Source organism: Myotis nattereri (genome assembly GCF_964212035.1).
Source record: "Myotis nattereri genome assembly, chromosome: 7".
In the NCBI taxonomy this organism is placed as follows: Eukaryota; Metazoa; Chordata; class Mammalia; order Chiroptera; family Vespertilionidae; genus Myotis; species Myotis nattereri.
Genome location: NC_138082.1, coordinates 20,448,673 through 20,471,536, shown reverse-complemented (window position 1 = coordinate 20,471,536; position 22,864 = coordinate 20,448,673). Strand labels below are relative to the sequence as shown.

At 46.0% G+C, this 22,864-nt stretch overlaps 1 protein-coding gene across 1 annotated transcript; it reads right to left on the bottom strand.

Annotated features, from left to right (window-relative positions):
• Positions 1-13,565: 13,565 nt before the first annotated feature.
• RPL37A (ribosomal protein L37a) lies at positions 13,566-16,175 on the bottom strand. Its single transcript, XM_081096053.1, has 4 exons — positions 16,037-16,175; positions 15,537-15,665; positions 14,939-15,021; positions 13,566-13,689 (listed from the first exon to the last, which is right to left on the bottom strand). Exons 1-4 carry the CDS (start codon positions 16,037-16,039, stop codon positions 13,626-13,628), a joined length of 279 nt encoding a protein of 92 aa, XP_080952179.1. The 5' UTR covers positions 16,040-16,175; the 3' UTR covers positions 13,566-13,625.
• Between the last annotated feature and the right edge of the window lie 6,689 nt (positions 16,176-22,864).

Sequence of the window (22,864 nt, the reverse complement as noted above, 5' to 3'; positions counted from 1 at the left end):
CTTCTTCTCTGTAAAAAATCAATAAAAAATATATTTAAAAAAAAAGTTTAAAGTAAGGGAAAGAATAACATAATAAAAATATCAAATCTTATTTTTAATTTTTTAATTGATTTCAGAGCAGAAGAGAGAGGGAGAGAGAGATAGAAACATCAATGATGAGAGAGAATCATTGATTGGTTGCCTCTTGCACATTCCACAATGGGGATCAAGCCCGCAACCTGGGCATATGCACTGACCAGAAATCGAACCGTGACACTCAACCATTGAGCCATGCCAGTTAGGCAACAATATCAAATCTTAATCGAAATCAGACTGAGCACTTTAGAAAAAGTATCTAATTTTATCCTTACAACAACCCTATCAGGTGGTTTTATTATTATACTCATTTTAGAGATGAGGGAACAGAGGCCTGGAGAGGTTAGACACCAAAGGACTAAAGATACTAAGAGTAATCAGAGATGGGATACAAACAGTCTGACACCAGAGACTAGTCTCTTGACATTGGTGCTACATCTGTGTGGTCATCTCTAAGGTCCTGTCCTTCTGGACCCTAAGACTCTGTGACATTACCATATTGTAACAGCTACCCTAGGTCTTTTATTCTGAAACCAAGACCCATTTTCACCACTGCCCTACAGTTTTGGGGTTAAGGAAATCATTTGTGCTGGGTTCTGGTCGTCTTGGAGGAAGGCGCTGGAGAAATGGAGTTGATGCCCCAGTCCACTCCATATAGAGGAGGGCATGCCTCCCCCAGGTTTAGAACGTCCCTTCAGCATGTCCCTCTCTAAAGTCGCTGTCTTGCTGTATGAGAAATGTGCTGCCAATGCAGAAAGCCTTCCTGCCCTTGCCAGATTTTTACATATGGATAGAAATGGCTTACAGAAGAAGTGAGGCCAGGTTGAGGAGGTGTGGCCTCCTATGTGGCTCTGGACTCAGGTTTGCAGCCCCGGGTCCTAGGGCAGGAGTCAACTGATCAATAATTCTCTCTCATCATTGATGTTTCTATTTCTTTCTTTTTTTTTAAATATATTTTATTGATTTTTTACAGAGAGGAAGGGACAGAGAGAGTTAGAAACACAGATGAGAGAGAAACATCGATCAGCTGCCTCCTGCACACCCCCCACTGGGGATGTGCCCGCAACCAAGGCACATGCCCTTGACCGGAATCGAACCCGGGACCCCTCAGTCCGCAGGCCGACGCTCTATCCACTGAGCCAAACCGGTCAGGGCGATGTTTCTATTTCTATCTCCCTCTCCCTTCCTCTCTGAAATCAATAAAAACATATTAAAGAAAAAAAAAAGAAAGCTCAAGAATCCAACTGTCCTGAAAAGACACTGGTTCCTCCAGAGGTACAGAGATATCACCAAGGACCTCCGGAGTTTCTCAGGCCCTGGCAGGAAGGAATCTCTCATCCACAAGCCTGTGTCAAAACAAGCTCCACCTCCTCCCAAGGCTGCTTGCAGGTGTGAGCCTGCCTTGTCATGGAAAGAGCCCTGAATGAGGCTCTGGCTCTGCAGCCATCTAGTAGGACTGTGGGCAGGTCACTTCACTGTCTGGATCTGCACCTCCTCTTTACAACGATGAGGTTGGATGAGATAACCTCTAAGTACTCCTCCAGTGATATTACTTCCATGATGCCATGAGGTTTGTGATTCTGGGGACAACATTGGCATAACTGCCTTGTCTGACAGTTAGCAAGAACAGCATTATTGGTTTCCTCTTCCCATCTACTCCCTCCTCCCTGTTTCTCTAAACTTCTGTCACTCTACCTACCTACCAAATGTCATTAGCCACTTTGTTTTGATCCTCAGCAGCTCTGGCAAAAGGATGGCTGAAGTGCTGCTGGGGTGTATCTGAGAATTTCATTTATCTGCCTTCTCCTCAGCTTATATTCATAGACTTCATGGAGATTTGGTTCCATCTTGGCATGTCTGAGAGGAGTAGAGTTGAAGCATGAGAGGGATGAGATTGGATTTTTTAGGCTCATAAGCAATATGATGTGAGCAGTCCCTTATGTTTTTCTACAATATAGTGTTCCACCGATACCAATGGTCAATGACATCAATAGGTGAGCTCCCAGCTCAGGCTCCTCTGACCACAACCCCAGTACCCTCCATTCAGATGTTCCTCACCATGTCTTCCTTTGGGCCATGGAATTCTTCCTTCCTTCCCAGTGTCCTACAGTACTACACCTAACCCCAGCTGATCTTGGACCAAACTCATTGGTGCTAACTCAACAAAAAAGCAGACCCTCAGGCAGGCTAACGGTGGACCTGGGCCAGAGCCTGCAAGAGTGGACCATCAGGCAGGCAGAGGTGGGAACCCATCAGTCAGCCTGTCACCAAGTCTTTGCTGAGCCCCCCGAGGACTTGGTCCCAGGCTGAGCTGCATGGTGGGTTCCCAGAGGAAAAGATAGGAGTCTTTATTTTGTAGCAACTAATGATGTGAAGTTAGAGCTCTTTGGTGTATGTGTGGGGGTCCCTAAATGTACTGACCCAGCCTCACTCATAGGAGGGAATTTGAGTACTGCCACAAGTGGCTGCCACAATGGAGTTCAGGGAAGGTGGGACGGGGGCAGCCAGGGAAGGATTTTAAAGCTATATTTGCAAAGCTTTGGACATAAACCTAAAATAATATCAATTATTATAAGAAAGAGAGAGAGGAGGGAAATGGAAATTATGGGGGGGGGGGATTTTAAAACTTAAATCCACGCCCCTGGTACTACCATTGCCACCAGCCCCTACATTTATTTCCTATTGGCTTGCTGGGTGTGGGCACCTCCTTTGAGTTAAAGCATTGTTTTTAAATTGCCCCTCCTAAAATGAACCAACTATACTACTCTGAGAGATTCTTTTTAACTCCATTTTCCCCAGGATTGCATTTGCAGAGGAGGAATACGGGTCCAGGGACACAGACAAGTGACTTTGGATTGAGGGGGCTGCCCTTTAGAATCCCAGAGCCCTAAGATCTGGAATCCTGAATCAGCTGCTTATCAGTTGTGTTACTAAACGGGGACAGTTATTGAATTCTTCTCAGGGGTGGTTTCCTGATCTACTGAAGAGTAAAGCAACAGCCTCACAGGGCCTTGTAAGAAGAGGCACAGCTGCTAGCACATCATAGGCCCTTCTTTAGGGAAGTGACATAATCATAAATGAGGTGAATAAAGATGAGAATACTAGTAGAGAGGGAAATGAGCTGGTTTGGGGGAGCATGAGGAAAGGGACACTTTCTCATTCTTTTGAGTCCAGACTTGAGAAGCAAAACTTATCAAGGGCTCCCTCTGCTGTCCATTTTCTGCACTCATCTTCCCTATAGAAAATATATCCAGATTCCTTGGTCAGATTGTACACTTGCCCTAATATAATCAGTGGGGTCCTGTTTGTACTTGTTACCATGATCCCTTAAAAACATTCTTTCCTTCCCATTCTGTTTTTTTTACTCTATTTTTTTGTCTTTGTATCTTGACTACGATGGCACTCTCACCATCAAAACCCTTCACAATATGCCTCTCAGAGAACCTCCGTCTCTATCTGTAAAAAGTGAATGAACATTCTCTGAAGTCAGTAAATGACAGAGTGGAATCTGGGTAATATAATTATGACTCCAAAACTCATCCTTTGCCCACATTATTATCCCTCTCTGAAGTGTGTGACTGTACACATGCCATTTTTCTTTAAAACCAATACATAATATGTAACTTCTTTACCACCAATACTAGCTTTGATCTTAAAGCATGGTGCATTCAAGTAACAGAAAGTTCAGCATGGAAACAGGACACGGCACTAGAGAAGGTTGGAAAGGGAAGCAGGAGCAAAGTCATGAAAAGCCTTGTAAAAAAATAACAAAACATGGTTCCACAGGTACCCAGTGCAGGGCTGTCATTGGGATTAAATGAGTTTATTCAAGTCAAGCCAGGCTCATAGCAAGGTGCATGTGTTCGGTTTCCCAATGAAACCTCCAAATGCTAATCACGACTTAGAAACTAATGCAGGGAAATTTATGAACAGAACAGCCTTACCTTTATCAGTTACATAGTTGCTTGGGAGGGAAAAAAAAGATGAGAAGAAAGAACATTAGGAAAGAGAAGATCCACATTTCACCCCTTTAATATTGGCCTTTGCGTCTTAACAAATTGCACCATTTCATGTGCATATGTGCACACACACACAACACACACAGACAGCTCCCTCTAAACCAGCAGTTCTCAACCTGTGGGTCGTGACCCTTTCACAGGGGTCGCCTAAGACCATCGGAAAACACATATATAATTACATATTGTTTTTGTGATTAATCACTATGCTTTCATTATGTTCAAGTTGTAAGAATGAAATTGGGGGTCACCACAACATGAGGAACTGTATTAAAGGGTCGCGGCGTTAGGAAGGCTGAGAACCACTGCGACAGAAAGGAGCCCTCTCCTACTGGCTGCCTTCCAAGTTATACTTCCACTGAGCATCCCATTGGCTCTGCCCAGTGGTAGCACCATTAGGGTATCTCCCTGTATGAAAGTAAATTTTTGACTCATTTTGTGGGAGGGTCACGCTCTCACTTAACACCCCTCATTGGTTCATGTCTTCATTGTTCTAGTTACTCAATTACAAAGCCAAATGTTTTGACAGTGTATTTAATACTTTCTTCCTGTACTGACGTTTTTAAAGAGAAAAAAAATTCCTTTAGTCTCTGAATATGTGACCAGAGACCTGTAAACCCTAATTTGAAAAGTGCTTGATCAATAAAATTTTATTCAATTAAATGTATAGGGTGCCCCCTCCCAAAAATGTATACACACTTAACAGTTGATAGCTCAAGTGATGTTTCTTTCTTTTCAGGTTTAACCCATTGGAATTAATAACTATCAAAATATTGATACATTTGGGGGGGGAAATACCATATATTTTAATAATGTATTACCACTGCTGAAGAGTTTTCTTTTTACAACTGGTAAAATAGTTCTTAATATTATTAAAAATGAAAATAATAAATTCAAGTTTTCTCTTCAAACTAGCAGACCCTAGAAAATACACCCAAGCTCATCTTAATTACATATTAGTAGGTTGTTTGTCCTAAACTGAACTCATTTTGGCCTTCTTTTTTCTTTACCTTAATCTGCTTGGTCACATTATGACATAGAAACTTTACCTTACACTTAATTGTTAGGCTATGCTCCTTTTTTCTAGTTATATTGTATCACCCCCCAGCGTTATAAATGATGCTTGCAGCCAGTACATGTTGACCAATTTCTCTGCTTTGTTGAAGGAATGGTAAGTACTTTCCTGATTTACAGACTAGTTTCCAAAAAATATATATGTAAATCCATTGGGTTCCAAGGCCAAACTGCACTATATAAACCTTCAAAAATATTTAGAGAGCTCGTGACTATATTGTGGCATCCTATGAAGGTTGTCTCCAAAGTCAGTACACAAAATTAGTAATGAATACTCTATAGTGACATACACAAGGATTATTATTTTCCCGTTGGTTTTTGTTGTCGCTGTTAATCCTCACCGAAGGATATTTTTCCATTGATTTTTAGGGAGAATGGTAGAGAGAGGGGAAAGACAGAAACCTAAATATGAGAGAAACACATCAATTGGTTGCCTCCTATATGAGCCCTGACCAGGCCCCGGCCAAGGAGAAGCCTGCAACCAAGATACGTGCCCTTGATTGGAATCGAACCAGGACCCTTTGTCTGCAGGCCATCATTCTATCCACTGAGCTAAACTGCCTAGGGCAGGGTACATCCATGTTTAATGTCAATCCAAAACAGTATGGCAGGCTTCAGTATAGACAGCAAACCACAGACAAGAAGGTGGCTCCAGTTCAGCTTGAAAGGTTAGTTTTTAAAAAAATGATTAGCATTACTATTATATCTTGAGCTGCTAAAACATTTCTTTAAAATTTTTGCTTCATAGAAGTATCTATTATTTTAAAAATTAACGAATTCACGTTTTCCAGCTTATCATTCTAGCTGGCTGGGTCTTCTTGGACATCACACTGACTTTGTAGAATTTATCGGTTCTCCTTGATTTTCTCTAATCAGTATTTCTATAAGTTTTTCAAATAATTTTTCAATTTGCTCCTCAAGAACATCTTCAGAGCCATCACCACCTAGTTATTTAGTGCTTCAGATCTTCAATGGCTCATAAATGCTGAAAGTCCATGTACACATTTTCCCTATATGTTTAACAATGTAAATGTCCTCTCCCTTTGTCTCTAACAGTGCTTTCTGTCTTAAAGTCCACTTGTCAAATATTTGTACAGCTCTTGTTTCATGGATTAGTTTGCAGGTTTTCAGCCTTTTACTTTAAATCTTCCTGTGTCTTTGTTTTTAATGTGTCTGCATCCTATGTTTTATTATTCGCTAGTGGCCCAGTGCACAGATTCATGCACGCTGAAAGGAAATTAATTAGACGATTCATGCAGTAATTACATTACTGCAAAAAAGTACATGTCAAAATAGCATATATGTAATATAGTATTATAAAATTAAAATACAAATATTTTAATATCGCTATTTGCCCTTTATAATAGAAGTGTCAGAGATGAAAAAAATTAGTAAAATGTATATAAATTGATTGATTAATAAAAAATATTTTGTCAACAACATCGCTTTCTTTCGGTTTCAGAGGTACATCGTGCCAATAGTTGGTCTTCAGGCATATTCTGTTGACGCCACCACTTTCTTTCAGCTTCAGAGATACGTTGTGCCAACAGTTGGTCTTCAGATACATTCTGGTGTCCTGTGTGATTGGCGCCAGCAAGAGCTTTTATGTATCATGCATGCACGAGTCAATGTTTATTTTTAAATTGCCAGTGCGCATCATATATACTGGCTGGTCAGTCAATAGGACATACAGTCAGACACTTAGCCTTTTATATATATACTAGAGGCCCGGTGCACAAAAATTTGTGCACTCAGGGGTAGGGGGCCCCTCAGCCAGGCCTGTGCCCTCTCGCAGCCTGGGACCCCTCGGGGGATGACCACTTGCTGGCTTAGGCCTGCTCCCCAGGGGACTGGGCCTAAGATGGCAATCAGACATCCCTCTGGCAGCCCGGAAGCCCTCAGGGGATGCCCACTTGCCAGCAGGCAGCAGACCTAAGCTGCAGACATCCTTAGCGCTGCTGAGGAGGCAGGAGAGGCTCCCACCACCACCGCTGTACTGGCAGCCATCAGCCTGGCTTGTGGCTGAGCAGAGCTCCCCCCTGTGAGAGCGCACTGACCACCAGAGGGCAGCTCCTGCATTGAGCATCTGCACCCTGGTCAGTGTGTGCCATAGTGACCAGTCATTTCCAGTCTTTCTGCTGTTAGGGTCAGTTTGCATATTACCCTTTTACTATATAGGATAGAGGCCTGGTGCACGGGTGGGGGCCAGCTGGTTTGCCCTGAAGGGTGATCCGGATCAGGGTGGGGGTCCCGCTTGAGTGCCTGGCCAGCCTGGATGAGGGGATGATGGCTGTTTGCAGCTGGTCACATCCCCTTCAGGGTAGGGGTCCCCACTGGGGTGCCTTGCCCGTCTGGGTGAGGGGCTGAGGGCCGTTTTCAGGCTGGCAGGCGACTGAAGCTCCCAGCCTCTTTTTTTTCTTTTTTTTTTTCTGGGATTTATTTACCTTCTATAGCCGTCACTGGAGCTGAGAGCCAGCTCCAGCTCTGAGCCCGCTGGCAGCTGAAAGCAGGTTTCTGGGGTTTGTTTAGCTTCTGTAATTGCAACATTGTTGCATCTGGAGCTCAGAGCTGGGCCGCAGCAGGCAGGGAACCTTGGCTTCCTCCATCACTGGAGCAAGCAAGTCTCATGTTCACTTCAGCTGCCTGGCTGCTGGCCACCATCTTTGTTGGCAGTTAATTTGCATATCCTGCTGACTAGCCAATGGGAAGCATAGCAGAGGTATGGTTAATTACCATGTTTGTCTATTATTAGATAGGACTAGAGGCCCGGTGCATGAAATTCGTGCACTCGGGGGGGGGGGGCCCTCAGCCCCGCCTGAGCCCTCTCACAGTCTTGGAGCCCTCGGGAGATGTCCAATTCAAGCTTAGATTCGCTCTCTGAGGGGAGCGGGCCTAAGCCATCAGTCGGACATACTAAGCACTGCTGTGGAGGCAGGAGAGGTTCCCGCCACCGCTGCTGTGCTCGCCAGCCATGAGCCCAGCTTCCGGCTGAGCGGCACTCCCCCTGTGGGAGCGCACTGACCACCAGGGGGAAGCTCCTGCGTTGAGCGTCTGCCCCCTGGTGGTCAGTGTGCGTCACAGAGATGAGTTGCTCCACCATTCGATTTGCATATTAGTCTTTTATTATATAGGACTAGAGGCCCGGTGCATGGATTCGTGCACCGGTAGGGTCCCTCCACATGGCCTGCGGGGATTGGTCTGAAACCAGCAGTCCAACACCGCCTGCTGCTCCTGCTCATCCCAGCCCGCTGTGCCTGCCGCTGCTGCCTCTCGTCTGGTGCCTGTTGGTCAGCTGAGTGGCACTCCCGCTGTGGGAGTGCAGTGACCACCAAGGGACAGCTCCTGCATTGAGCGTCTGCCCCCGATGGTCAGTGTGTGTCATAGCAACCGGTGAAACAGTTGACCAGTGGAACGGTCACTTAGGCTTTTATATATATAGATAAATATCTGATTCCTTACTCTTCAGGCTTTTCTTTACTCTTTAAATTTGTTGTCTGTAATCTAATTTGACTATCTTTACATTTTAATTAAAGCATATATTTAACTATATCTATATCTATATATCTATATCCTATATAATAAAAGGCTAATATGCAAATTGACCAAACAGAGGAACGACCGGTTGCTATGATGCACACTGACCACCACCAAGGGGTAGACGTTCAATGCAAGAACTGCCCCCTGGTGGTCCAGTGTGCTCCCACAGGGGGAGCGCCGCTCAGTCAGAAGCTGGCTCACAGCTGGTGAACACAGTGGAGGTGGCGGGAGCCTCTCCCGCCTCCATGGCAGTCAGACATCCCCTGAGGGCTCCCAGACTGCAAGAGGGCACAGGCTGGGCTGAGGGACCCCCAGTGCATGAATTTTCATGCACCGGGCCTCTAATATATATATATGCCTAAGCGAATGTTACGACCAGATGACCGGATGACCAGCTGGTAGCTATGACACGCACTGACCACCAGGGGGAAGACGCTCAATGCAGGAGCTGCCCCCTGGTGGTCAGTGTGCTCCCACAGTCAACCTCTCACGGTCCCTCCCTCCAGCTGGCCTGCCCCAATTGACCCCTTGGCTCCAATCGCCGGCCAGGTTGAGGGACCCCAACCGTGCATGAATTCGTGTACCGGGTCTCTAGTATGTTAATAATGATACATACATACACGTATAGGTATATACATGTGTATGCTTAATCTACTGTTACTATGTACTATTTGTTCTACTAGTTCTTTTTCCATCCCTTCTGATTGAGTGCTTTTCAATTCTATTTCCACTCTATTAATACATTATTTTCTATTCTTTTAGTGACTATCAGAGATTACAATATATATTTGATTAGTTTTACCTCTTCCTGAACAATTCAAGAATCTTAGATATTTTAACACCATTTACCATCTTTATTGACAAACAGTGGTGGGCAAAAGTAGGTTTACAGTTGTGAGTACACGGAAGTGTTTATTCTTATATTATTACTATTGCATACTTATATTACAACTGTAAACCTACTTTTGCCCACCTCTGTATATGCTGTTGTGATACATTTTATTTTTAATATATATTTTTTTTATATTTTATTGATTTTTCATAGAGAGGAAGGGAGAGTTAGAAACATCGATGAGAGAGAAACATCGATCAGCTGCCTCCTGCACATCCCCCACCGGGGATGTGCCCGCAACCTAGGTACATGCCCTTCACCGGAATCGAACCCGGGACCTCTCAGTCCGCAGGCCGACGCTCTATCCACTGAGCCAAACCGGTTTCGGCTGTTTTTAATATTTTTAAAATTAAGTTCAGAGAGGAAGGGGAGAGATAGAAACATCAATGATTAGAATCATTTATCTGCTGCCTCCTGCACACCCCCTACTGGGCATTGAGTCCACAACCCTGGCATGTGCTCTTGACTGGAATTAAACCCGGGACCATTCAGTCCACAGGCTGACACTCTATCCACTGAGCCGAACCAGCTAGGGTGTAATACATTTTAATATTACCCCAAAACTTATTGCCATTATTTATAGTCTACATGCACTTGTATGTATTTCCGTATTTCCCCTTGTTAACTTTCCTCCCTTCCCTGCATCTCTGCATCTCCTCCTCAGATTATTTACTTTCTGTCCAATGGGTGGGTCTATGGTGATAAATCTTGTTTTAATTCTTATTTCACCTTCATATTGGTGGAATGTCCGTGTACAGAATTTTAAGAACTTTGAAGATATAAACCTATTGTTTTGTAGAATCTATTCTTTTTTTTTAAATATATTTTTATTAATTTTTTACAGAGAGGAAGGGAGAAGGATAGAGAGTTAGAAACATCAATGAGAGAGAAACATCGATCAGCCGCCTCCTGCACATCCCCCACCGGGGATGTGCCCGCAACCCAGGTACATGCCCTTGACCGGAATCGAACCTGGGACCTTTCAGTCCGCAGGCCGACGCTCTATCCACTGAGCCAAACCGGTTTCGGCTGTAGAATCTATTCTTAACAAGTCGCCTGTCTTAGTGCTGCTCATTTTTTTTCCTACCAGTTGCTTTTCAGATACTGCTTTTGTGTTTGGTCTTCATACTATGATATTCTTGGGCTTACAGGGATTCTTGATTCTGTGGCTTGGTATTTTTATTGGCTTTGGAAAATTTTGAGCCATTATCATCCCTCCTCTCTCCTCTGGAACTCCACTTACACATTATTAGAACTCTTCATTGCATCTACCCTGTCTCTTATATTGAATTCATTCCTTCCCATTATTTATTGGGCTTCTGAATTTTTTTTTATTTTTCTAGTCACTGATACTCTCTTAATCTGCATCTAAGCAGGAACCAGGGTAACTGCATATAGAGGCAAACATTCATGGACTCTCAGGGTACTTCCACTAAGACTCAACTAGCCACCTCTGTGTTTGACTCAGCCCAATTTATAAATTCCTAGAATAATTTGCTTGACCAGTTACAGTAGTTGGATCACGTGACCATCCTTTCATGGCCAAGCAAAAGGAAGGGATCCTGTTATTGGTAACCCCACCATAACCAAATAGAATGGAGAGAAATTGCGCAAAGGAAGAGAACTGGAGAGACAAAAATGTCTTACTACAGGACACAAAGGAGGAATAATAGATGAGATAGAATAGGAAAAAACATGCAGAATATGATTTCTGCTTTAGCAATGTCAAAACAGGTTACTATGAAACATCTGGTTTGTTCAGGGTCCTGGCAGAAAACAGATAGGACACTCAAATGGAGTAATTAAGGACGCTGAATTAAGGGACTAAGGTCAAGTGTCAAGTTAAGAGTAATCAATATCAGATGAAGTCTGACAGGATTAGTAACAGCGGGAAGCCATTACCATCCTAGGCCTACAGGAGTAAAGGGAGGGAGTAGTTGCTAAATCTCAGAGTAGCTATAGATACAGGAAAGAGCTGCCTCACAGTTCTATTCTTTCGCAGAATAGTCTACCTGCAGCAAGGCTGCAAGGATAAGCAGGAGAAATAAACATCACAACTCCACTTCCTTCCCATCTGCCAAGTCTTCTACTGGTGCCTTCCAATTACAGAAACTAACCAGAAGCCAGAGAACAAGAGAGCCATTGCTACAGCCCATATAGGGCAGGGAATCTCCTGGAGCACAGAGCTGGATGCTAAAGGTGATGTCTGGAGACTCCCTTTTCTGGGTATTGGTTCAGTGGCATAAAGAACCCAAATGACCCTGTCTAGGTAGCTCAGTTGTTTGGAGGGTCATCCCAGTGCCGCAAGGTTTTGAGTTTGGTCCCTAGTCAGGACACATGCAGGGGTTAATCAATAAATGCATGGGTGGGTGGAGTAGCAGGTCAATGTTTCTCTTCTCTCAAATCAATAAAATTAAATTTTATAAAAGAGCCTAAAATGATCTCATGGTTTCAATTTAAATATAACCAAGGTTGTGTTCCCTGAAGAAACACTGCATCCTTCTCCACACTCACCTGACTGAAGGTCACATGCAAGGGAAGCAAGAATGCCTTCAATGAGTCAATTGGGATAATTCTCAGTGGTGAGTCCACTTCCATCTCAATTGGTTAGCCCATGAATCCTGGCTATGATGAAGAAAGCACCAAGTACTGATAGGATTAAGGCATATAATGTATCTTGTAGGATAGTGCATAACCTCATAGTGAGTTAACAGCTCCCGGCTGATCCAGCCTTTAGCAAATATTAAGTCTAGTAAGCAAGCTATGGCTAGATGGAGCACACATGGTAAAAAAAAATGAGTGTGAGCTAATTGCTGCAATTCCTTCACTTCTGTCAGTCTATACTGTGATATCACAGGATTGGGCAAGATGTTTTAAGGCCCCGAGTGACAATATTGGCAGACATCCTCTAGGCAAGCCAGTCCACACCCACAAGACATGGCTATCCTTAAGACAAACTGCTTTCCTTTGCATGATGGAAGGAATCTGATGTAATCTCTTGGCTAAATGGTACCTATAAGAAATGGTGTCATATCAGAGCTTACCACTGGCCTCTGCAGTTTGCCACTCTGCAGAGGCAAGAGCCAGGTCATCCTGAATACGAGGAGGTCCACTTTTAATCTCATGCACAGGCTCAATCTCTGCAGTTGTGAATAGTTTTATTCATGGGCCTATTATAGTGGCTGGGTAAGATAGCTGACACCCACCGAATGGATTATCTGGTTAGGGACAGCAATATCCAACATATGCTTTCTGGGGGACATCAATTCTGTACTCATTCTAAGAATTCAACCCACCTATTTATGCAACATCCTTGTCAGAACGTTTATTATTCTTTCCACTAGTTGGCTAACCCATTAACCATTGCCCACAAATGATCAAACCAATCAATCCATCAAGCCTTCTCTCTAATAAGCTTGGCACAGCACAGGGTGTTACTTTGATAGTCTATGCCCACAGTCAGTGCTGAATGAAGGGATAAGTCTATGCATAGGCCTTACAGAGCATTTAGGAGGTGGAATAAACAAAGGTGAAGAAAGGTTAATCATAATCTTAACCATTCACAACTTTGAAAAACCTACAAGCAAATTTTTCTTTATTAGTGTGACCATCTACAGCAAATTGAGTAACTCATTCCTGGGAATCCTTGTGTGCAAACTGAAAAATGGAGAATATGTGTGATTTGCAAAATTTGTTGTGAAATTCGAATTTTTTCCCTGTTTTCTGAAGATGCTGATACAATGGTCAGACAAAACACCAAAAGAGGAAGTATGTGTCTGTCCATCATACCTTTAAAAAGATTTAAAATAAAAACTTAACAGTGACTTAAAAGGCTTATATTCTTATGTTATATATCACTGACTGCTGAAAAATTAGATGGGTTTTAATTTCTAAGTCTTTGTTTTTGAGAAAGCAAAATTAATACAATGTAAACCAGAATGTCGAATTAATAAAATGAACAACCACAGAAATTTTGTTATATAAATTAACCCATTTATTATAGGCTTGCAATGTTTCAAACTGTGGAGCTTCTACTGGTCTTTCAATTCCTTCAGTCTTCTGATGGCTGACTTTACTGTGACGGCAGAAGTGGTGCTGGAAAGAAAAACAAATTTGGTACCACCATAATGAACTATGTTAACATGTGAAATGGCGAATGAGATGTTACTGAAAACTGCCTCATTTTCACAGTACAATCTTGATGGCATCCTTTAAGAGTCATGTCTCCAGGCTCTTGTAGAATGAGACAGGCAACGGAGCATAAAAAGATTAACACAGAAGAATGATTGCAAGAGACCGACCTAAACTTATTAAAATGGCACAATAAATAAGAGGTATCAAGAAATTTTGGCCCTAACTGGTTTTCCCAGTGGTTAGAGCTTCAGCCAGTGGACTGAAGGGTGGCAGGTTCAATTTGGTCAAGGCCCGTGCAGGAGGCAACCAATTGATATGTCTCTCTCACGATATGTTTCTCTCTCTGAAAATTAATGGAGAAATATCTTCAGGTGAAGATTAAAAACAAAACAAGGAAGAAAACAAACTAAATTTAGAGCAAGCTAAATTTACATTTTGGAAAGACAGCTGTTAAAAACACACACCCCACCCCATATCACAGGTACATGAATGCTGATTCATTTTACTAACACAACCAAAAGCACACCCCTCTCCCTTCTGCCCTCATAAAACCCCACAAGGTGCTTATAGGTATATATCCGTTATAATTATCTCTACATTTTTCAATTTTACAGCACTTCGATTTTAAACTTAAAAATTCAATTTTCAACCACACTAGCCAAATCATTTTATAGAGGCGGCTAGTATATTGGACAGCGCAAGTGAAGACAGTGGCTAAAGAACACCTCAGCCTTCAGGGTCAGCAAAAAATTCCAAGTTTAGACCCCTTCAGAGTCAGCCAAGAAATGAATCAACCTAAGAGCCCACGCAATCAAACAGAGTTCGTCTCAGCAGTATCACCTGGCCCTTGTCAGGATCACAAGGCCAACCGACACAAAGGGGTCCAGACGCCCTCAAGTTCCCATACACAGTAATGAGGTAAGTGACCCCTTAGGAGTCCCACTAACGGACCTGGTACAATATGATAGTGCTCAAAACAATGACCCTTAGGGCTTTAAAATCAAATGTGCCAGACTGGACTCTTTTCTCGAGTTTTCCTTCTATTCTTTAAATAACTCAAAGCAAACCACAACTCAAGAGTCCTGGGAAAACACACAAAAGCATCCTTACTTTCTCACTCTGTCTTGCCAAGAGTTAAAACCAGCCCACAGCGTTCAGCTGGGACTATGACTGGCCCACACTTGCAAAGACCACAAGCAAAGGGACTCACTTGTAGGTCCAGGCACCACCAGCGACGGTTTTCATGCAGGAACCACAGTGCCAGATCCCCACGGCTCGCCTCTTCATCTTGGTCTGTAACAGACAACCCATTTTCCCTGTGAGCCACATAAAACGTTTCTCTTACCAACGCCCAGGGGCCTAACTTACCCAGGAAAACGGAAGTTGTGTGTTTAGGGGGATACGTGTTTCCAATACCTGTGAGTTCCCGCATGCAAAACGTGCACCCATCATGGTGACCCTGCCAGATGCGAACCACCCCGGACAAGGGCTGCTGTCACAAGGACTTGTGCGGACATGAAAACCTCTACAACTGCAGTTGACGAGACCAACGGAACCACTTCCACAAAGCAGGTTTGGCTTAGGCTGGGACTGTCACAACTGTTTACCCTTCAGTCCCCAAGTGGTTTACTCTAAGTGGAAAACGCGTTACAAACTGTGTATTAGCAACAATGCCCGACCATCTTGTGACTGGTCACCCATAGTGTGCACAGCTCTCCCTGTTCAGCAACCGGGAACCAGGGTGTATCGACCTCGGGCCGCACTGGGAAGGCCGCCTTCGCTCCCTCCCCCCGCCGGGAACATCGTACTTTGCCACAGAAGGAGCAGGTGTACTTGGCGTGCTGGCTGATTTCAATTTTCTTCACCATTTTCCTGAGGGAGGCGCCATAACGGGTCCCGTATTTACCGACGATTCCGACCTTCTTGGTGCGTTTGGCCTGTTGAGAGTTAAGAAACCTGCGATATTAAGACCCAGGAACGGAAAGCCTGCCGTTCCTCCCCCAGGTCCCTGCCCCTCCGAAACCGTTCCTCCACCCAGCCCGCCCTGCCTGTGACCTGGCTCCCCCTGCTCCACCCCGGGGCAGCCGGGGCCCAGGGTGAGCTCGGCGCTGCGAGGGCTCCCCCGAACCGGCCCGGACCAGCCGCCCCGCCCCTCCGCCGCAGCTGGCGTCCGAGAGGAACGGCGAGGCTACAGCGGCCGAGGACACAGGGCAGGGCAGGCGAGCAGAGGTGAGTTAGGGCGAAGAAACAGACAGAAGAACAGATGCGGGTGGATAGACACCGAGGCCTCACCGGGACCAACACTCACCATGTCGCCGCGAACCAGGTCGGACGCCGAGAGGAAGGAGCGCAGTGCGCAGGCGCGGTTTTAGGCAGAGGAACGGAAGTGGTGCGTGAGGCCCAGCTAGGACCTGAGCTCTATGGTCCGGAGGACTCCTCGAACGCGCGGCCTCCTGGGAAGTGTGGCAAGAAGTCTTTCAGCCTGTTTTGGGTGATTCGCAAACTGTGGCGCATATCCACATTAGCTTACACCTCGCCAATCCCGCAATGCAGAGCCATTTCCTCCCTTTTATGGACAAGGAAAGTTCTAAGCGATTTGCTCACTGGCTCGTGGATTAGAGAAGGGCTTAAATCTTATGACTCCAAATCGCATTTTTTTCTACATCCTATCGCCTAAAAGCAGCAGGCCCTGCAGGAGGCTGGCACCGTGGTGACTAAAAACCAAGGCTCCGCTCCAGTGCACCATACTAATGTAAGATGTTAACACGAGAACGGGCTGGAGTATCTCCTCAGATTTTCTATAAATCAAAAACTCTTCTGAAGCATAAAATCTATTTATAAAAACAAAACAAACAAACAAAAAACACACACAACAACCCCGGGTCGCTACAAGTCAGTTCCACGGCGGCAGGGCCTATGTGTCCACCTCTGCACCCCAGGACTGAGCAGGGAGCCTGGCATGTCTGTGGTAACGGATACCTGCTGAATGGGGAAATGGGGTCTTGCATGGTATGATGGTGAGGTTTATAAGGGTTTGATTTGTCCGGGTCAACCCACTTACATCAGAACTAAAAAAGGCTTTAGAGATAATTAACGCATACTGGAAATTGAGGCCCATGGGGGTCAAAATGACTTGCCCAAGGTCACACAGCTAATAAATGACTTACAGACCAGTCCTCTTCTGCTAGATCACATGATTCAAGCTTTTCCTCAGCTGCAACGTGAGTATTCCATACCCCTCGTAAGGTTCTTTGGCGGATGAAATAACTTTTATGAAGTGCCTAGTGGGCATTTCTAAATGATGGTTATTATTGTTAATGTGAGGATAAAACTTGATTTCAATATCTCCTGATGCTTATTCAATGCTATTTCCTCTTCTGCCATACTCAGGAGATTACAACAGATCTGCTTCTACTTTCCCTCAAAAATATGCCCATTACTTCTCTCCTTAATTTCTTTACCTTTAACAAAATAAACCTGATGACCCCCAAGGGAGCAGGATGTGCCTAAGTTCTCTCAGTGCCCTCACAGGCTTCACATACCCTTTTCCTCCTTAGGGTGAAGCATAGCAAGGGGCCCAGGAGCAAGTCCCTCCTTCTCCAGTAGGGAACACACTGCAATTGGGGGATGATTTCTGGAAATCTCTCCACCAAAACAATGCCCTGCTCTCAGAAAACTATAAATTTAAAAAAATGTATTCACATCAGTGCAAAACCAGACTCATAGCAGGAGTGTTAAAACATGAGCACTCTAATGTTCAGTCTGTGCCGCCAGGTCAAGCAGTGAGCTCACCTGCCCTGGGTAAGTGGGTGAGCAAGGCCAGCCTCACACACTCTCCTGGGCTGGCTCTAGAGCAGCCGTGGGCAAACTACGGCCCGCAGGCCGGATCCGGCCCATTTGAAATGAATAAAACTAAAAAAAAAAAAGACCGTACCCTTTTATGTAATGATGTTTACTTTGAATTTATATTAGTTCACACGAACACTCCATCCATGCTTTTGTTCCGGCCCTCCGGTCCAGTTTAAGAACCCATTGTGGCCCTCGAGTCAAAAAGTTTGCCCACCCCTGCTCTAGAGTCTAGTTAAGATCATCATGTAGAAAATTTACCATCGCCTCACCACCGTCCCTTGCATGAGTAAGAATGCAATAGAATGGCTGAAAACGAGACACTCCATAATAGGAGGAAATTGTTCATGTTCAGAGCAATTTTGTCAAAACTGAACAATTCTTTTTAAATAGCAAGCCTGAGGATGTACAAATAGCACCCTCATGAAATCAGTTCTCAGTGGCTTCAGAGAATTGTGCCTCTCATAAAATCTCAATTTGTCTTATCTGTTGGCTAATAAATCTCTGTCCCCATCAGGGGACCATCAGGTGTACAGATTGTTAACTGTAACGCATATCCATAAAAGTCTCAGTAAAAATCTCTGGTGAATCACCCTGTTCCTCAGAAGCACTCAAAATTCACTTTCACCTTTAGACAAATAAATAAAAGACACTTCCAGAGAACAATTCTTTAAGCTGTCGAGTCAACCAGTTCTCTTGGGGACATATGGAACGTTTTATCCTTCAGAGAAATCTGAGGATCAAGTATCATCCCAAACTCATCTCATGCTGGATTCAGAAATGGTTCATCTGGAGACCCAGGCTCCGTGTTGTTCCTTCCCTTCCTGCCTGAAGAACTCTTGCTTGCCCTTCACTGAAGTGTCTGGTGGCCACCGACATGAGCAGAGTCTGTACATAATCGTTAAGAACCTGTGGTCCAAGCTCTGCAGGGAAGGGCCGACTCAGTCAGAAGGGGCCAAAGCTTGCCAAGGCCGAGACACTGAGAAAGGATCCAGTGTCTGAAATGCATTCAGTGCATCGGTTCTTTCCTTTCAGCTCTCCACAGATTCACTATAAATGTATTCTAGTTGTTGTTGTTTTAATGGAGGTTTCACAGAGCACTGACACTGGCAATACATCCATCAGGAATGGAGTTACTCTGCAACCCTTAAAAGAGGTCAGATCAATATGAAACAACTAGAGGCCCGGTGCACAGATGCGTGCGCAGGTGGGGTCCCTTGGCCTGGGCTGTGGGGATCAGTGGATCTCCATGCCGCCACAGCCCGGCCTTACCCGCCAGCTCGTCAGGCTCCAGCCTGCTGTCCGTGTCAATCCTGCACAGCACAAAGTAGTGCACAAAGTGGCAGGCGGCCAGGAAGGAGCTCGAGCCCAGGCTGGGCACTGTGCCACTCCCGCTAATTCGGCCCACTGTGCCTGCCACCACCACTGCTGGGGGTGCAGGGGAAGTGCGCTCCTGCTGTAGGAGTGTACTGACCACCAGGGGGCAGCTACTGTGTTGAATGTCTACCCCCTGGTGGTCAGTGTGCATCATAGCTACCAGCCGGTCAGCCGGTCACTTAGGCTTTTATATATATACTAGAGGCTCGGTGCACAAAAATTTGTGCACTCGGGGGGGTGGGGCGGGGTCCCTCAGCCCGGCCTGTGCCCTCTCGCTGTCTGGGACCCCTCAGGGGATGACCACTTGCTGGCTTAGGCCCGCTCCCCGGGGGATTGGGCCTAAGATGGCAATCAGACATCCCTCTGGCAGCCCGGCAGCCCTCGGGGGATGTCCACTTGCCAGCGGGGAGCAGGCCTAAACTGCAGTCGGACATCCTTAGCGCTGCTGAGGAAGCAGGAGAGGCTCCTACCACCACCGCTGTACTGGCAGCCATCAGCCTGGCTTGTGGCTGAGCAGAGCTCCTCCCATGTGAGAGCGCCCTGACCACCAGAGGGCAGCTCCTGCATTGAGCATCTGCCCCCTGGTGGTCAGTGTGTGTCATAGTGACCAGTCATTCCCAGTCCTTCTGCTGTTAGGGTCAATTTGCATATTACCCTTTTACTATATAGGATAGAGTCCTGGTGCACCGGTGGAGGCCCGCTGGTTTGCTCTGAATGGTGTCCCGGATCAGGGTGGGGGTCCCGCTTGGGTGCCTGGCCAGCCTGGATGAGGGGATGATGGCTGTTTCCAGTTGGTCACACCCCCTTCAGGGTGGGGGTCACCACTGGGGTGCCTGGCCAGTCTGGGTGAGGAGCTGATGGCTATTTTCAGGCTGGCGGGTGACTGAAGCTCCCAGTCTCTCCTTTTTTTCTTTTTTCTTTTTTTTTATTCTGGGATTTATTTACCTTCTATGGCTGTCACTGGAACTGAGAGCCAGCTTTAGCTCTGAGGCTCAGCTCCAGCTCTGAGACCTCAGCTGCTGAAAGCAGGTATCTGGTTTTGTTTGGCTTCTATAATTGAAACACTGTTGCAACTCCAGCTCTGAGGCCCGGCTGGCTGAAAGCAAGTTTCTGGGGTTTGTTTAGCTTCTAGATTTGCAACATTATTTCTTAGACTGCAGCTCAGAGGCTGACAACAGCAGGCGGGGAACGTTGGCTTCCTCCATCACTGGAGCAAGCAAGCTTCCTGTTCACTTCAGCTGCCTGGCTGCCGGCCACCATCTTGGTTGGCAGTGAATTTGCATATCACCCTGATTAGCCAATGTGAAGGGTAGCGAAGTTACGGTTAATTACCATGTTTCTCTATTATTAGACTAGAGGCCCGGTGCACAAAAATTTGTGCACTCGGCGGGGAGGGTCCCTCAGCTTGACCTGTGCCCTCTCGCAGTCTGGGACCCCTCGGGAGATAACGACCTGCTGGCTTAGGCCTGCTCCCGGGTGGCAGAGGGCAGGCCCAATCCCTAGGTGCAGCCCCTGGTCGGGCTCAGAGCAGGGCTGATTGGGAAGTTGGGGCACCGCCCCGTCATGCACAGAGCAGGGTGGATTGGGAGGTTGCGATGCCACCCTCAGTGATGCTCAGGGTAGCGCCGATTGGGGTTTGGGGCACCGCCCCCTGTCATACTCAAGGCAGGGTCGATGGGGAGGTTGAGGCGCCACCCCCTGTCATGCACAGAGCAGGGCCAATCAGGGGGTTGGGGCACTGCACCCTGTCACACTCAGGGCAGGGCCGATGGGTAGGTTATGGCTCTACCCCGTCACACACAGAGCAGGGCCCGTGGGGGGTGGTTGGGCGTCGCCCTCTATCACCCACAGAGCAGGGCCGATCAGGGGGTTGGGGCACCACCACTGTCACCCATAAAGCCGCAGGGTGATCAGGGCGTTGGGGAGCTCCCCCCTATCAGACACAGAGCAGGGCTGATCAGGGGGTTGGGGCGCCTTCCCCTGTCACAAACAGAGCAGGGCGGATAGGGAGGTTGTGGCCCCGCCCCCTGTCACACACAAGAGCCGCAGGGCGATCAGGGGGTTTGGGTGCTGCCCCCTGTCATGCTGATCCCGGTGCTGGGAGGCATATTACCCTTTTACTATAGAGGATAGAGGCCTGGTGCACGGGTGGGGGCCAGCTGGTTTGCCCTAAAGGGTGTCCTGGCTCAGGGTGGGGGTCCCCACTGGGGTGCCTGGCCAGTTTGGGTGAGGGGCTGAGGGCTGTTTTCAGGCTGGCGGGTGACTGAAGCTCCCAACCGCTCCTTTTTTTCTTTTTATTCTGGGCCAGCTTTAGCTCTGAGGCTTGGCTCCAGCTCTTAGGCCTCGACTGCTGAAAGCAGGTATCTGGTTTGTTTGGGTTCTATAACCGAAACACTGTTTCAACTCCAGCTCTGAGATCCCGGCTGGCTGAAAGCAGGTTTCTGGGGTTTTGTTTAGCTTCTATACTTGTAACAATGTTTCAAACTGCAAGCTCAGAGGCCGGCAGAGGCAGGCGGGGAACATTGGAGTCCTCCGTCACTGAAGCAAGCAAGCCTCATGTTCACTTCAAGCTGCCTGGCTGCCGGCTGCCATCTTAGCTGGCAGTTAATTTGCATATCGCCCTGATTAGCCAATGGGAAGGGTAGCGGAGGTATGGCTAATTACCATGTTTCTCTTTTATTAGATAGGATAGATAGATGGCCAAATACATTATGTGAAATGAGCCATTTTCAATAAAAAGAGTTTGATACAGTTTTTCTAAGAACAAATTCTACATACAGTACATCCTCACTTAATGGCAATAGGTTATGTGACCTTAAGTGAAACAACATATAAGAAAACCAATTTTACCATAGGCTAATGGACATAAACAAGAATTATAATGAAAGGACGTTGAACAAAACGATGTACTTGGAGGAGCTGTTGTATATTTCTATATAACCATATGCATTGGTACCAGAAGCCGGTCCATCCTTGCTGCTTGACACAGTCGCTGCAGGGAAGAAACATCTGCACAGCATATGTTTCAAGGGACCTGGCGTATATGACATACTGTTCTTAATATGTTTGCTCCCCCTCTTAGCGCTATGTGTTTTAAACAAGACCACCTCCCCGAGAAAGGTTGTTTCCCCAGGTGAGGATTTTTTCCCTGGAGTTAGGGATTAACAGGACTAAGGAGGGGAATAAATCAGTGAAACCCCCTAGTGTTACAGAAATACCATGTACTACTTATGAAGAACTTGGAGTAAGACTGTTGGCAATAAATTTGGGACTTGTTGGGCCCACATCCCCAGGGGTCTGCCCACCAGGGAAAGCACCAAAGCCTATACCCCTGGAGACTCACCAACACAGGGCAGTCCCAGGGAAGGGAAACAGCGAGGCTGGGAGGACATAACCTTTACTGGGTAGGATAATCTCCTTCAGTCACTTCGTTGTAGCTTATCAGTAGAGCAGTGACCTTGGAATAGCCCTTATAATGGAAACACAGAGATTAACCTAGACAGGATTAAACTCAACAGAACTAGATTAACAAACGCCCTAACCTTTGGAATAGAATGGATAGGATTAAAATCAACTGGCATAAATACAGATGTAACAGGACAATGAAGATAGAACCTGGCTGGAGAACCTGGCTAGGCTGCTGATCAACTGAACGCTGTCTCCATGTCATTCCTTCTTTGCCGACTCCATCCACACCTTTGGGAACCCCTGGACCTGCTGGGGTTGGACTCCAACACATTGGGAATATGCTACCAATGGCTCCATCCCAGTTTATATTAGTTATTACCCCTAGGAACTAGGGATAAGAGTAGAAGGAATGAGAATGTAGGACTTTGACATTTCTTATACATTTCTAGATTAATTTTCACATCAAATCTGTAACAGTGAAAAAGAAACCACCATGGAACAGTAT

Excerpts from the sequence above, each read along its gene's own strand:
- RPL37A (XM_081096053.1), bottom strand. Across the intron at positions 15,022-15,536 it reads CCTGCTCCTTCTGTGGCAAA|ACCAAGATGAAGAGGCGAGC; the intron begins GTACGATGTTCC and ends TGTCTGTTACAG. Across the intron at positions 13,690-14,938 it reads GGTGGTGCCTGGACCTACAA|CACCACTTCTGCCGTCACAG; the intron begins GTGAGTCCCTTT and ends TTTTCTTTCCAG.